Source organism: Leucopleurus acutus, assembly GCF_964270905.1.
Source record: "Leucopleurus acutus genome assembly, chromosome: 3".
Classification (NCBI taxonomy): domain Eukaryota; kingdom Metazoa; phylum Chordata; class Mammalia; order Artiodactyla; family Delphinidae; genus Leucopleurus; species Leucopleurus acutus.
Genome location: NC_139145.1, coordinates 697,946 through 710,194, shown reverse-complemented (window position 1 = coordinate 710,194; position 12,249 = coordinate 697,946). Strand labels below are relative to the sequence as shown.

Sequence of the window (12,249 nt, the reverse complement as noted above, 5' to 3'; positions counted from 1 at the left end):
AAGGGGAAGGGGGCCCTCAACATCCTAAGATTAGAATCTTGGGTCACGATGGTGACCCTGATTTGGAAGAAACCTCCAGATGTTTCCCTCTCCAGAAAATTGGGTATATTTCACAAGGTCCTAATGAAACAAGTGTGTGGATCCACAGCTCTGAAGGTGCTGGGAAAGGTGAGAAGGGTGGGAAGGGCTCCATGAAAGGAGAGTTTGGGGGCTTCCCTGGTGGCGCAGTGGTTGAGAGTCCGCCTGCCGATGCAGGGAACACGGGTTCATGCCCGACCGGGAAGATCCCACATGCCGCGGAGCGGCTGGGCCCGTGAGCCATGGCCGCTGAGCCTGCGCGTCCGGAGCCTGTGCTCCGCAACGGGAGAGACCACAACAGTGAGAGGCCCGCGTACCGCAAAAAATAATAATAAAAAATAAATAATAAATTAAAACAAAAAAAAAAAGAAAGGAGAGTGTTGTCGTTGACACTGGGGCTTTTAAGGATGAATAGGAGTTTGCCAGGAGGGTACTCCGGGACGAGTAAATGCACAAAGGCCTGGAGGCTGGATGAAGCCACCGTCCTGAGGACCTACTTACAGGTTTGCCCTTTGCCCCACCCCCAGATCCCAGGACCCCAGAAGGTATCCAAGCCAGGCACCACCCCCCAGCCTGTCTTGGGCACCAAATCCAGCACCTTCATTTCCGAAAAAGAGGTTTTATTTCCTTTGGTCCACAGTCGGTATTTCACATTATTTCTTGGTCCCAGGGCTCCTGGGCAGGGTCTGGTCCCCGGGAGGGCCTCTGGGTGGGGGTCCCTGTGCAGTATTTGGTGGGGTGTGGGGACAAGTATGGGGGTTTCTGGCTTTGCCTCAACCACTCAGAACTGCACTATCCTGCCTGGGCCTCAGTATCCCAACTGGGCCCCTGGCAGGGGACAGGGCCGGTGGTCTGAGGGTCCTTGGGAAATCCAGTACCTCACGAGGCCTAAAATATTTTGGGACTGTGGCCTGACCTTCTCCCAGTAGCCCCCTCCACCATTCCCCTGAAAAAAAAAAGTATTTTCATTTCACTAAAACGGCCTGAAACTTCTGTGGATACAGAAACCACAAACTGATCGGCAGAGAAAAGAGAAGAAGGGAAGAAGCAACCGGAAACCACTTGGGGTCGGTCCCCCGCCCTGCCCGGGTTTCGTCTTTCTCCCCTGCAACTTGGCCCAAAGCCTGTTAGGAAACATGCCTGGAGGTGCCCTGGCGGGGACCCCCACCCCACATGCATCTGGATATGGCCTTCACCCCTTCTTCCCAGACCTTCAGCTGGCAGCACTCGGACATGTAAGAAAAACAAGACAAAAACACAGAAAAACCCGAAAACCCGGATGGGGCAATGATGGGAGACAGCCCACATGGGCGCCTCAGTAGCCTGCCTCCTCCTGGTAGTAGGGGGGGTACCCTGGGGCCTCCCCCGGGTCTGGGACATCTCCGGCAGCCGCTGGAGCCCCATCGGCCGCTGGGCCTTGCGGGCAGTACTTGGGGTCGTATATCTGCCGGCCCAGGCCAAATACCTGGCCGCTCTGATTGGCGCCCTGCGTGTAACCCATCTGCAGGGACATGGAAGAGTTGTCACATTTGTCTGTCCCCAGCTTGGTGTCGTAGATGTGCCGCCGGGTCCCTGGGGCCGTCATGCCCACCTGGAGAGAGAGAAGAGGTGTCAGGGAGGGAAGAAAAGGGGAAACAGAGGCCCCAGAGAACTTCCCCTAAATTCCCACACCTTTTCCCACCTCCCTGTCTTTGCACTCACAGTGCAAACTCCTACAGATCCTTCCAAGCCCCGCTCACAACCCTCTCTTTTCTGACTCTGTGCTGAGTTGATCTGGTGTTTGGGTCCAGCTCTCTCTCCCTGCCAGCCAGGAAGCTCCCCAGGCTGGGGCTCAGGCCTGCCAGGACCTGAATGCTCCAAAGGCATCACACTGATACACCAACATAGCAGGAAAAGTGACAACTGCAGGGTCTAAAAATATCAGAGTTGGATGGGCCTCTGGGCAAAACTTTGAGGGAAACTGAGGCACAGAGCTGGTAACTTCCCCTGGGACACACAGCAGGCTGAGGCAGAGTCAGAGCAGGCACGGCCAGAGGGGTAGGAGGGAAACCCAGAGTGGGTTTCAGCGGGAGATGCTCTCAGCAACAGGGATGAGCCCTCAGGGTTTGGTAAGGTGGGTGGGGGCCCGGGGGGACTGGGGAGGCCCACCTGGCTGGCACACTTGTTTGTGCCCATCTGGAGGCTGATGGTCGAGTGGTCCATGGGGGGCAGGATATGGTTCTTGGGGTCGTACAGATGCCTTCTGGTGCCATAAGCCGTCATGCCTGACTGGCTGGCACATTTGTTGGTGCCCATCTGCAGGGACGCAGGTGGGAGAGGTCAGGCTGCCCCCACCAGGCCTCCAGACCCTGCCCCGAACTTGAGGGGCTACCAGGCTGGACAGGGCCTGGGTCGCATCACAAGCCCACCACCCACGCACCCTGGGGCTGGAGCAGCCGCGCACCCACCTGGAGCCCGATGACACACTGGCCCGCCTTCATGGTGGCATCATCAAAGTTCCGCTCCTGCTTTTCCGAGTATTTGACGCCGATGTCCACGCCACTCTGCATCCCCTTTGTCTTGGCCTGGGGGGAAAGAGGGGGTGGGAGTATCAGGGAGGGGCAGCCGGGTCCCCCCAGCCAGGCCCGGGGTGTGTGAGCCCAGGGGAGGCCCAGGTATCTGGCTGCAACCTGCCCCCCACACCAGCAGCCCAACACCTCGGGCTCAGCAGCCCTGTGGCCCCCAGCCTTCCCTCCCTAGGCAATGGCAGCCCCAGCCTTACAGCTGCACAGGCCAAGAATTTTAGGGGGCGTCATCACCTCCTATCTCTCTCACCTTCCATCACCTCCTTCTACCCAGCCCCAGCCACTCGGCCAGGCCACAGCCATCGTCTCTCCCCTGGACGCCTGTCCCCCACTCCTCCCTGGTCTCCCCACCTCACTACCCACGTGGCAATCACAGGGGGCTTCTGAAAGCACCGTTCAGAACACAATTCCCTGACATGAAAACCTCCTCCTCCTGAAACATTGTTCCAGCCCGTCTTGGTCTCTGTTTTAGACCCTAGACATGGGCCTAACGCTTTCTTCTCCTTCAAGGCACTTCTCACGATTTATAATTTGTAAAACAATGATTTGAAGAGCAAACCCTAATGGGAACTCTGGGTGTTAAGGAGATGTCCACGGAAGTTCACTGATTATGTAAAGTAGGGGGGGCTGTGCATGAGTGGGGGCAGGGGGTAGACGGGAAGTCTCTGTACCTTCCACTCTGTTTTGTTGTGAACCTAAAAATGCTCTAACATAAATTTTTTTGTAAATAAAAAAAATGGAGATTTGTTCGTTGTCTGCCCATAAAGGAGTTGACTGTGTCTGCCTTGGTCACCCTTGTATCCAAAGTGCCCGGCGCCTCGTGGGTGCTCAGAAATCTTTGTGAAGGAATGAATGAACAGCATCTGAAAATCCCCGCCTGGCTCGCTGTGTTACTTTGAGCAGATTGCTGCCCCTCTCTGGGCCTCACCTTCCCGGCCAGGGCAAGAAGAGACACCTGCACCTGTGTTAGATTTCCACTCTCAAACAGGTCGTTGGCCTCGAACAGGTCCACAGGGTTCATGCCGTAGCTGACCATGGCCTTGATGAAGTTGGAGAGGTTTTCTAGCTGGGAGGAAGCAGGAAAAGGATAGTGAGGGGCCTCGGTCTTACCCCCCCGTCAGATGGGGTCCCCCAGCCCCATCCTCATTCCACCCCCCTGTCCCTCACCTGGTGCCAGTTCTGCATGGAGCGGTTGATCTTAGGGACTGAGCCTGGCTGCAGCTTATTCATGAGTCTGGGGGGGGGCATATGGGATGGTGGGGAAAAGGGAACCTCCATTAGTGTAGCAGAACTTCAGAGACCCAAGAGACTAATTCATGCCTTCCTGGCCAACCTCACTGCCTCTCTTTGGGCCTCAGTTTCCCCTCTTGCAATCCAGTCTTCACCCACCAAAGATGCAAAGATGCCAAAGAGTGACAATAACCAGCACTGGGAGTATAGTCCAGAACCACCGAGTTTGGGGAGTGAATCTGGGAATTTCCGTTAACATTTTTAAGGCGCAAACCATGGAACGTTTGAACCACGGCTGAATAGGGTGCAGCAAAGAAGGTCTTCCAGAAATGTTATAGGCTCTCCCGAGAGGATGCTCCACATTAGAGATCGTAGACAAAGCAGTAACACAAGAAAAAGGAAGAAGAGCAAGAAACACCAGAGACCCATCAGGAAAAGCAAGCAGGCGTCACACAGCACGTGGAGCGGGACCTCATTGTGCAGAATAGTCAGGGTGATGAGCATATGCGGATACACGCACTCACGTGCATAAGATGATCCCATCCTTCAGACCCTTCTGGAAGTCGGGGCCGATGGAGAGGCCAGTGAGTCCCTCGATCCAGCTTCGGAGCTCTGCCTCCTTCTGAGGGTCATATTTGGATAGGAGCTGGAGGGGCAGAGGGCACAGTGTTGGTGTGAGCACATACCCAGCGGGAGCCCAGTGAACCTCCTAATGCGGCAGGGCCCAGGGCTCCAGGGGAAGAAAAGACCGAGGGGCCTAGAGGTCCCCACGCCACCCAAGCAGACCCTTTCCCATCAGCACAGATAAACCACCCCACATCTCTCACTGACGATCGTCGGGGCTAATCTACTTTCACTGGTGTCAAACCCCACAGGGCAGCCAACACGGCCCCGGAAGGATCTGCCCCCACGTCCGCCACCTCCCTGGTCTCCCAGCACTAGAGACACCGGCCTTTCCCTGTTGTTTTTAAATTGTGTTGAGAAACACACAAGAGGTACCATTTTAAAGCTCATTTTAAAGCTCATAAATCAGTGGCATTTAGTACATTCACCAGGTTGTGCAACCATCCCCTCTGTCTGGTTCCAGAATATTCCGTCATCTCAAAAGGAAGCCCATCCCTATAAGCTGCCACCTCCCACTCCTCCCTGCCCTCAGTCCCTGACAACCAGGAACCCACTCGCTGTATCTGTGGATTGGCCTGTTCTGGACGTTTCCCATCAATGGAATCACACCCTGTGTGTCCTTCTGTGTCTGGCTTCTCTCACCGAGCATCATGGTCTCAGGGTCCATCCACGCTGTAGCGAGTGTCAGGCTTCACCCATTTTCATGGCTGAGTGATGTTACCGTGTGTGGAGGGACACGTGTTTAACCATTAACCTGCTGATGGGTATTTGGGCTGTTTCCACCTTTTGGCTGTTGTGAATCAAGCTGCTATAGACATCCATTTACAAGTTTTATTTGAACACTTGTTTTCAATTCTTTGGGGTATATACCAGGGAGTAGAATTGATGGGTCACAAGATAATCCTAAGCTTAACTTACTAAGGAACCACCAAACCTTTCTCTGCCACTTGAACTGGCCACAGGGCCAGTTACTGCCTCAGGGCCTTTGCACATGCTGTCGCTTTGGACTCAGACGTCTGCACAGCTGGGTGCCTCCCTTCACTCCAGCTGTAGCTTGGAGAGGACCTCCCTAACTACCTGGCTATGACAGCCCTCCTCATCCCCTCCACCCCCAGCCCTACTTTATTTTCTTTCTAGCTTTTCTCCACCGTCTGCCATATGATCTATCTCCTAGCTTACGTTCCATCCTCACTATGAGCCGCGCCATCCAGCTCAGGCTCTCTCTGGATGAAGATGCTCATGGTCCTGCATCAGCGCTCACTGCTGTCCACAGACACAACACTCCCTGCTCCCCACGACAGCATCTCACGGCACCCACGGAGACCCAGGACGGTGTGGTGTGCGGGCAGCCCCAGGGCGGCTCCCTGGAGGGGTGGTAAGAAGCTGAGGACCTGGCTGCCCAGCTGGGTGGGCTTCGACCCCAGACCCCTGCCCACCTTTACTCACGCCATCCCTGCCCGTCTCTTTTCCTCTCCTCTACACACCTGGAGGGCACAGGGACCCAGAGCTGCCTTTGTAGCCCCAAGTCCTCCTCCCAGCTCTGCCCCCAGCTCCCCATGACCATGGAAAGTTTTCACCCTGTGCCTCCGTTTCCCCATTTATGTTTGAATTGTTTTCATAAGGCTTTCCAAACTTGGGCGCCGCTTCCTGCTTCCTGCATATAAAGCCCCAGATGCAGGACCAGGGCTGAGCCGCCCAGAGCACAGGGGACACAAAGGCGGGAGGTTGGCCTGCTAACCCCATCTGCCCGGTCTCTGGCTCCCGCGGGTCTCTGGCTCCCGCGGGTCTCTAGTTCCCGCGGGTCTCCTCTGGTTCCCCCAGGCCGGGGAGCAGCAGGGCTGGAGGAAGCAGAGGGTGTCATTATTAGAGCCGAGCTTGAAGCAGGCAGGCTGGTCCGGACGCCTGGCCCGCCTGCCCAGCTGGGCCCCGTCCCCGACGGCTCGCAGGGCCCAGCCCCGCCCGCAGTGGCTGCCCAGCCAGCCTTCAGCACATTCCTCCCCACCGCAAACTGCCAGGAATGCAGCCGCTGCCTCCCTGCTAAATCGGGACCAGCTGTTCCCAGTGGTCTAGGCCCCCCAGCCGGCCGGGGATCTCAGAGGGATACACTGGACCTCAGCCTGCCTCCGGGCCATGGGGGTGGGGGTGGGGGACTGAGGCCTGGGGGGCTGGGCAGAGAGGGCCCCGGGTCTCCCTCCTCCTCTCAAGCAGCTGGTAAAGTGGATGGGGCGTGGCTGAGAAGCCACAGGAACCTGGTTTCCAATTCGGGGGTGGCCCACCCATTCTCCAGACCTGCAAACTGAGGGCTGGTCACAGGGAGCCTTCTGACCTCATCCCCGACAGGGCAGCTGTCAATCTGGCTCCACAGACTCCATTGCAGGAAGCGGCCCCCACCCCGCTGGGGTGCTGTACTCTCACCCACTTCCTGCTGCCTCAGGGGAGATGCCTGGACTGCCAGGAGGACCGGTGGCCATGGGGCCGTGGCTGCGGCAGGTCTGGGTTCGAGTCCTGACTGACTCTGCCTCTGGCCAGCTGTGTGCTTCTGGGCAGTTTGAGCAATGTCTCTGAACCCCGTGTGCAAACCAGGGGTCTTAGACCATCCTGGCGCTGGGTGGGGCCCGTAAACACCCCCCTCCTCACCATGGCATTATTGCTGGAGTGGGGAATTGTGTGTTTAAGGGGGAATCATGGGGAGCTTGCCCAGGGACCATGCTCGGTCCCTCGACTTCCCAAACGGGCTGGAAGGAGGCTCCTTGGGGCTCACAGAGGTGATGCGGAAACTCTCCCTCGTGTCTGCAGGCCCTGGAGTGCCGACCGGGCAGGGGCCTGGGAGCTGGCAGGGCTGTGTCCCCGGCGTGCCCAGACAGGCTCCCGGTGGGGCGGCTGCCGCTGTGGGACCACATTCCCAGGTGGCGGTGTGTGCGTGTCGGGTGGACAGGGATGACACACTCCCCTTCCGGCTGGATGACCCTTGCGGGTCAGGCTTAGGACCTCCCTCAGGGCTGGGATTATCCTCTGCTCCTCTCTCCCTAGGTGCGCTGACCCTGCTGTGTGGCCTTGCAGACGTGCCTGCCCCTCTCTCTGAGCCAGAACCACAAGTGCTTTCTTTAAAAGTGTGTCCCCAGGTCCCAGCCCGCATTTGCAAGTTACAAAACCCACATCTTAGGGTCACATTCAGGGGATCCCACGGGTCCTGCGGACGCCTTAGCTATCCCTTTGAAGTTTGTCAGACGGGGACAAAGAGAATGTGGAAAGGAACAGCAGGGGGTGCGGGGTGGAAGGCGGGCCCCCTCAACTCCACCTTCCCCCTGGGTGCCCCGCCTCCCAGGTGTAAGAGGTCGGGGAATTCCTGGGGGGGGCAACGGGCTTCTCACAAACACTCGGCCCGCCCCCTTCCCCTCCCCTCCCCTCCCCTAAGCTTAAGTGGCCCCAAAAGCAGAAGTGGGGGAGGGGGATGAGAAGGGGGCCGCTGGGGTTCCCTCGGGCCTCCTCAGGCCTTGAAGCTCTGGAGGGGCCCAGGGCTGGGGGGTTGAGAGCGGTGGACGGGGGGCTTCAGGCGGGGGAGGGCTGGAGGCGCAGGGCTAGGGAAGGGGTTAGACCCAACCGCTCCCAGATGTTGGGGGCTGCCAGAGCACAGACCTCACTGCTTCCGCCGAGTTGGGGGAGCTTCGGGGGCACCCCCCAGAGGTTAGGAAGGAGGGCCGCCCCCGACGCTGGGGATCCGGCGGGTCGCCCGCCCTGCAGCAGCGGAGGGTGCGACGGGCTGGGCTGGCGGGGCGGGGGTGCGCCCCTCACTCACCCGGTTCTTGACCTCGGCCGAGAGCCCGTACGAGGGCCCCTTGTTGAACTGCGTGGAGCTCATGGCTGGCGGGCGCGGCGCCGCGGGAAGAGACTGGAAGGGACGGGACGGGACGGACGGACGGCCGGGCTGGCAGGCGAGCCGGCGGGGGACGCGGACCCGGCGCCCCGCCCCCGCCGCTGATTGGCGCCCGGCGCACATGTCCTTATAAGGCCGCTCGGCGCCGGATTCCTGCGGCTGCGGGCTTCCTGAGCCCCTCAACCGCCCGACCCCCGCCCCGGCGCAGCACCCCGTCACCAGAAGCCTGGAGGGCCCCGCCCTCTCTGAACCCACGGGAGACTGAGGCAGGGAGGGACCGGGGCCCCGCACCGCCGAGACCCGGCACCCCTGCCCTCTCCCTGCTGGGAGCCCCAAGGCGGCTCTCTCACCCTTCTGGGTCTCAGTTTACTCTTTTGCACGATGATGGCAGGGGGGAATGGTTGGGTGGGACCCTAATTCCCTTGGGACACTAATGAGGAACCCCCTCTCTGCCACTTAGAGGCGCCTCCCAGTCTAGGTCCCCTTCTGGGAACTCTCCTAGCTGGGTGGTTAGCAAGGGAACTAGGGCAGGCTCTTCAGAGGAGGGGCCATTGGTGCTGGGGCTTTGGTGGATGAGTCGGAGTTCGCCAGTCCAAAAGGGATTAGTGTTCCTGGCAGAACATGCAAAGACCTGGAGGGACCGTCAGTGGTTGAAAGCGTGTAGAGATCAATCTGATAGGTTGGGGAAGTAGGGGATGTGAAGGGGCCTTCAATTCTGGGCTGAGGGATGGTGGGGAATAGGGAAGGGGGTGAAACAACAGAGAGCTGAAGTCAGGAGATGCCTTGGGGGTAGGGCTGAGGCTGCCAAGGGAACCAGGCCAGGCACACACTTGGCACTCAACAGGAGCTGCCTGCTTGTACAGATAAATCAATAAATTAATAATAGAATAAATAAATTCATTTCTTCAGTAACTCACTCATTCATTCACACACCTATTCATTCATTCATTGAAAGCTCCCTGATGGGGCCTCTGGGCCAGCCCCTTGTTAGGCGATACTGGCTCCCAGGAGACCTTGGCTCTGGCCCTGTCCATCCCTGGGAAGACAAACCCAGGCATAGGCACCCCTGCTCCATGCAAGCAGGTACAGGACAGAAGGAGGGACCTGCAGTGGAGGAAATAGGGGAGGGAGTGGGTGCTCCACTGGAGGGGTGAAGGAAAGAGGCATGTAAGAGGGGATGTGGGATGTGGGGTTTTGAAGCATAAGTAGGAGTTTGACACATTTGACAAGTGGCTGGTTGGGCTATGTGAGGGCTTAGAGATGACTCACCCTGTCCTTCCCTGGGAGCACTCCTCCCTGGCACCCCACTCCCCGGATATCTACTGACTTTCCCTGACTGTACGTCTCCCATTCCATCTATCTGAAGGCTTTCTTCAGGGTTCAAGTCCTAGCCAGGTGGTCTTGGGTGAGTCCCTTCCCTGCTGGGTGTATTTCTTCATGTGTGAAATGGGAACCAGTGGTCAACAATGAGACAGTGAGGTGGAGTGTGGGAACGGGTGGTTCATCAGTGTCTAGGTGGGGAGTTGTGGGGGCAGAGGGCGGTTTGAGTGGACCCCTTGCAGGTCCTGCTGGGGCACGGGGGTGGGCAGGACCCAGGGTACTGTGGGGAAGGAGGCTCGAGCCAGTCCCCTGAGTACCTACTCCAGCCTGGGGTGGTCAGTGGCTGCCGGCAACATGCCCATGGTCCTCCTGTCATGCCCCAACCCCTGGTGCTTGTCCAGGGGGGCCACCAGTGACTCTCTAGGGACACCATCCAGAGCTGGGGGCCTCTGGACAGGGAAGTTGCACGTGACACCCGCTGATACTCACCGAGGCAGGCATACTCCAGTGCAGGGGCCGGCCATGTCTGGGGCGCCGGGCGGCTGTGGGGCCTCTGCAGGGCTGGACAGGAGCTAAACCACAGAAGACTGAGCCTGGATGATTCCAAACTTTAGAACCACCTGCCTTCCTTCCCTCTGGTGAACTGGACAAGCCCCCCAATGCCGCCAGGCCTCAGTCTCTCGCCTGAGAAATGGGCTTACCTCCCAGGCATTGACATTCACCAGGTGCCCAGAAAAATGCCTGGGACATTGTAGGTACCACATAAGTGCTGGGTGACGCAAATCTTGGCATTTAGACCAGTGGTGACCAATGGGACCGAGATGGCACCGAGAATGCCCTCCTGGGCCCTGTCCCGCCGGCTGCGCGGCTCCTGAGTCCTGGAGGTGTGGCTGGCAAGGCCAAGGAAGGGAAACCTTCACTTTCCTTGATTTTAACTGATTCCAATTTAAAAGTGCAAACCAACACCGGATCCAGTTTTTGGAAAATGTCTGAGTATACGTGAAACCACTTGGGTGTGCACGCGTTTTCCTTTTCAGCGTCAGTTTTATGCAGTCGGGCTACATATGAGTGTCTCCGAGGAAACGTCAGTGTCGGGAAACAGGCCAGATTTCAGACACGGGACAGAAACAGGTGTGAAATACCTCATACATCATTTTTCATATCGGTTACCTGTTGCAATGATCATATTTCCCAGATATCAAGTGAAGTGAAATATATGACCAAAACTATTCTCTTTTAGTTCTCTAACATGAGCCAACATTTAAAATTCTGTGTATGGTTTGTCTTATTTTTCTACTGTCCAATGCTGTTCTGGACTGTGGGTCAAATTCAGATGCTTTTTTTTTTTTTTTTCTGGTATAGCCCGCGAGCTAGGAATGGTGTTTACATTTTTAAGAGGTTTTTAAAGAATCAAAAGAAGAATACTATTCCATGACACATGGAAATCATATAATATCCAAATTTCCATGTTTGGACAGAGATTTATTGGCGCCCAGCTGTTTGTGTACAGACTGCTTGTGGCTAAGTAGTCCCTGGGCTGCAAAGTTGAAAATATTAACTTTTGGCCCTTTTACAGAAAAAAGCTTAAAAAAGAAAAAAAGAAAGAAAAAAGCTTATTGACCCATGGTCTAGATTCTCAGCCTCCTGGAACTCAAGAAATTCAGCTCAGACATCCCAGATTTTGAAACCCTGGGGTTCCAAAAGCTTGTAATATTATAATTTGAGAAACTCCCCCAGGACCTAAAACTTACAGAATTATGTGGTTCTGTATGATCCTATGACCTCAGCGGCCCCCACCTGGGCCTGGGTTCCAATCCCCAGTCAGCTGAGGTAAGGGCATGTTGACTCAACACATGTCAAAATCTTAGGAATTTTGGCTTAGCCTCAGAACGTGGCAGGGAGGTCTGGGGCCTCTGCAGCTGTCCTCCGCCCTTGACCAGCCACCCTCTCCCCGCACCGCCCCCCCCGGCCCCCGCACTCACCTCTTTGTCCTGGACTGATCCCGGGGAGACTGCGGTGGGGGTAGGGGAGGTGTGGAATGACGCAGGCTCACTGGGGGCGGATGCAGGTATTCTGGGGCAGGATCTCCTCCGCGATGCCAGAGGGACGTGGGCCAGGGGCTGGAGGACCTTGGAGTTGCAGAAAACCCCAGAGCCTCAGCCTCCGGTGCTGGGCTATGGGGGTGGGGCCTGGCGGTCTGGGTGGCTGGGCACAGGGGCTGCAGGTGTGGTGAGGGGCTTGGGCCCCTTCCCTGCAGTGTCAGGGCTCTGAGTGAGACCCCGGAGGGTCCTATGGCCCCAACGATGCAGTGAAAACAAAATAACAGTAACAACAGGGACTTCCCTGGTGGTCCAGTGGGTAAGATTTCGTGCAATGCAGGGGGCCCGGGTTCCATCCCTGGTAGGGGAACTGGAGCCCACATGCATGCCGCAACTAAGAGTTCGCGTGCCTCAACTAAAGATCCTGCATGCCACAACTAAGAGCCGGCGTAGCCAAAATTTAAAAAAAAAAGTAACAATAAAATCTCAAGCCTGTTAGGTCAGGAACCTCCCTTGCTCC

General features: G+C 57.2%; 1 protein-coding gene across 1 annotated transcript; it reads right to left on the bottom strand.

Annotated features, from left to right (window-relative positions):
- Positions 1-687: 687 nt before the first annotated feature.
- On the bottom strand, positions 688-8,442 carry CNN2 (calponin 2). Its single transcript, XM_082835263.1, has 7 exons — positions 8,293-8,442; positions 4,397-4,518; positions 3,810-3,876; positions 3,571-3,708; positions 2,526-2,642; positions 2,227-2,373; positions 688-1,669 (listed from the first exon to the last, which is right to left on the bottom strand). The coding sequence occupies exons 1-7, from the start codon at positions 8,353-8,355 to the stop codon at positions 1,394-1,396; spliced, it is 930 nt and encodes a 309-aa protein (XP_082691389.1). The 5' UTR covers positions 8,356-8,442; the 3' UTR covers positions 688-1,393.
- Positions 8,443-12,249: the final 3,807 nt, after the last annotated feature.

Bases quoted from the DNA above. Each gene is read 5' to 3' on its own strand.
- CNN2 (XM_082835263.1), bottom strand. From the start codon at position 8,355: ATGAGCTCCACGCAGTTCAACAAGGGGCCCTCGTACGGGCTCTCGGCC. The intron at 3,709-3,809 runs GTGAGGGACAGG...GCTTCCTCCCAG, and splicing joins CCATGCAGAACTGGCACCAG to CTAGAAAACCTCTCCAACTT. The intron at 1,670-2,226 runs GTGGGCCTCCCC...CTCTCTCTCCAG, and splicing joins CAAACAAGTGTGCCAGCCAG to GTGGGCATGACGGCCCCAGG.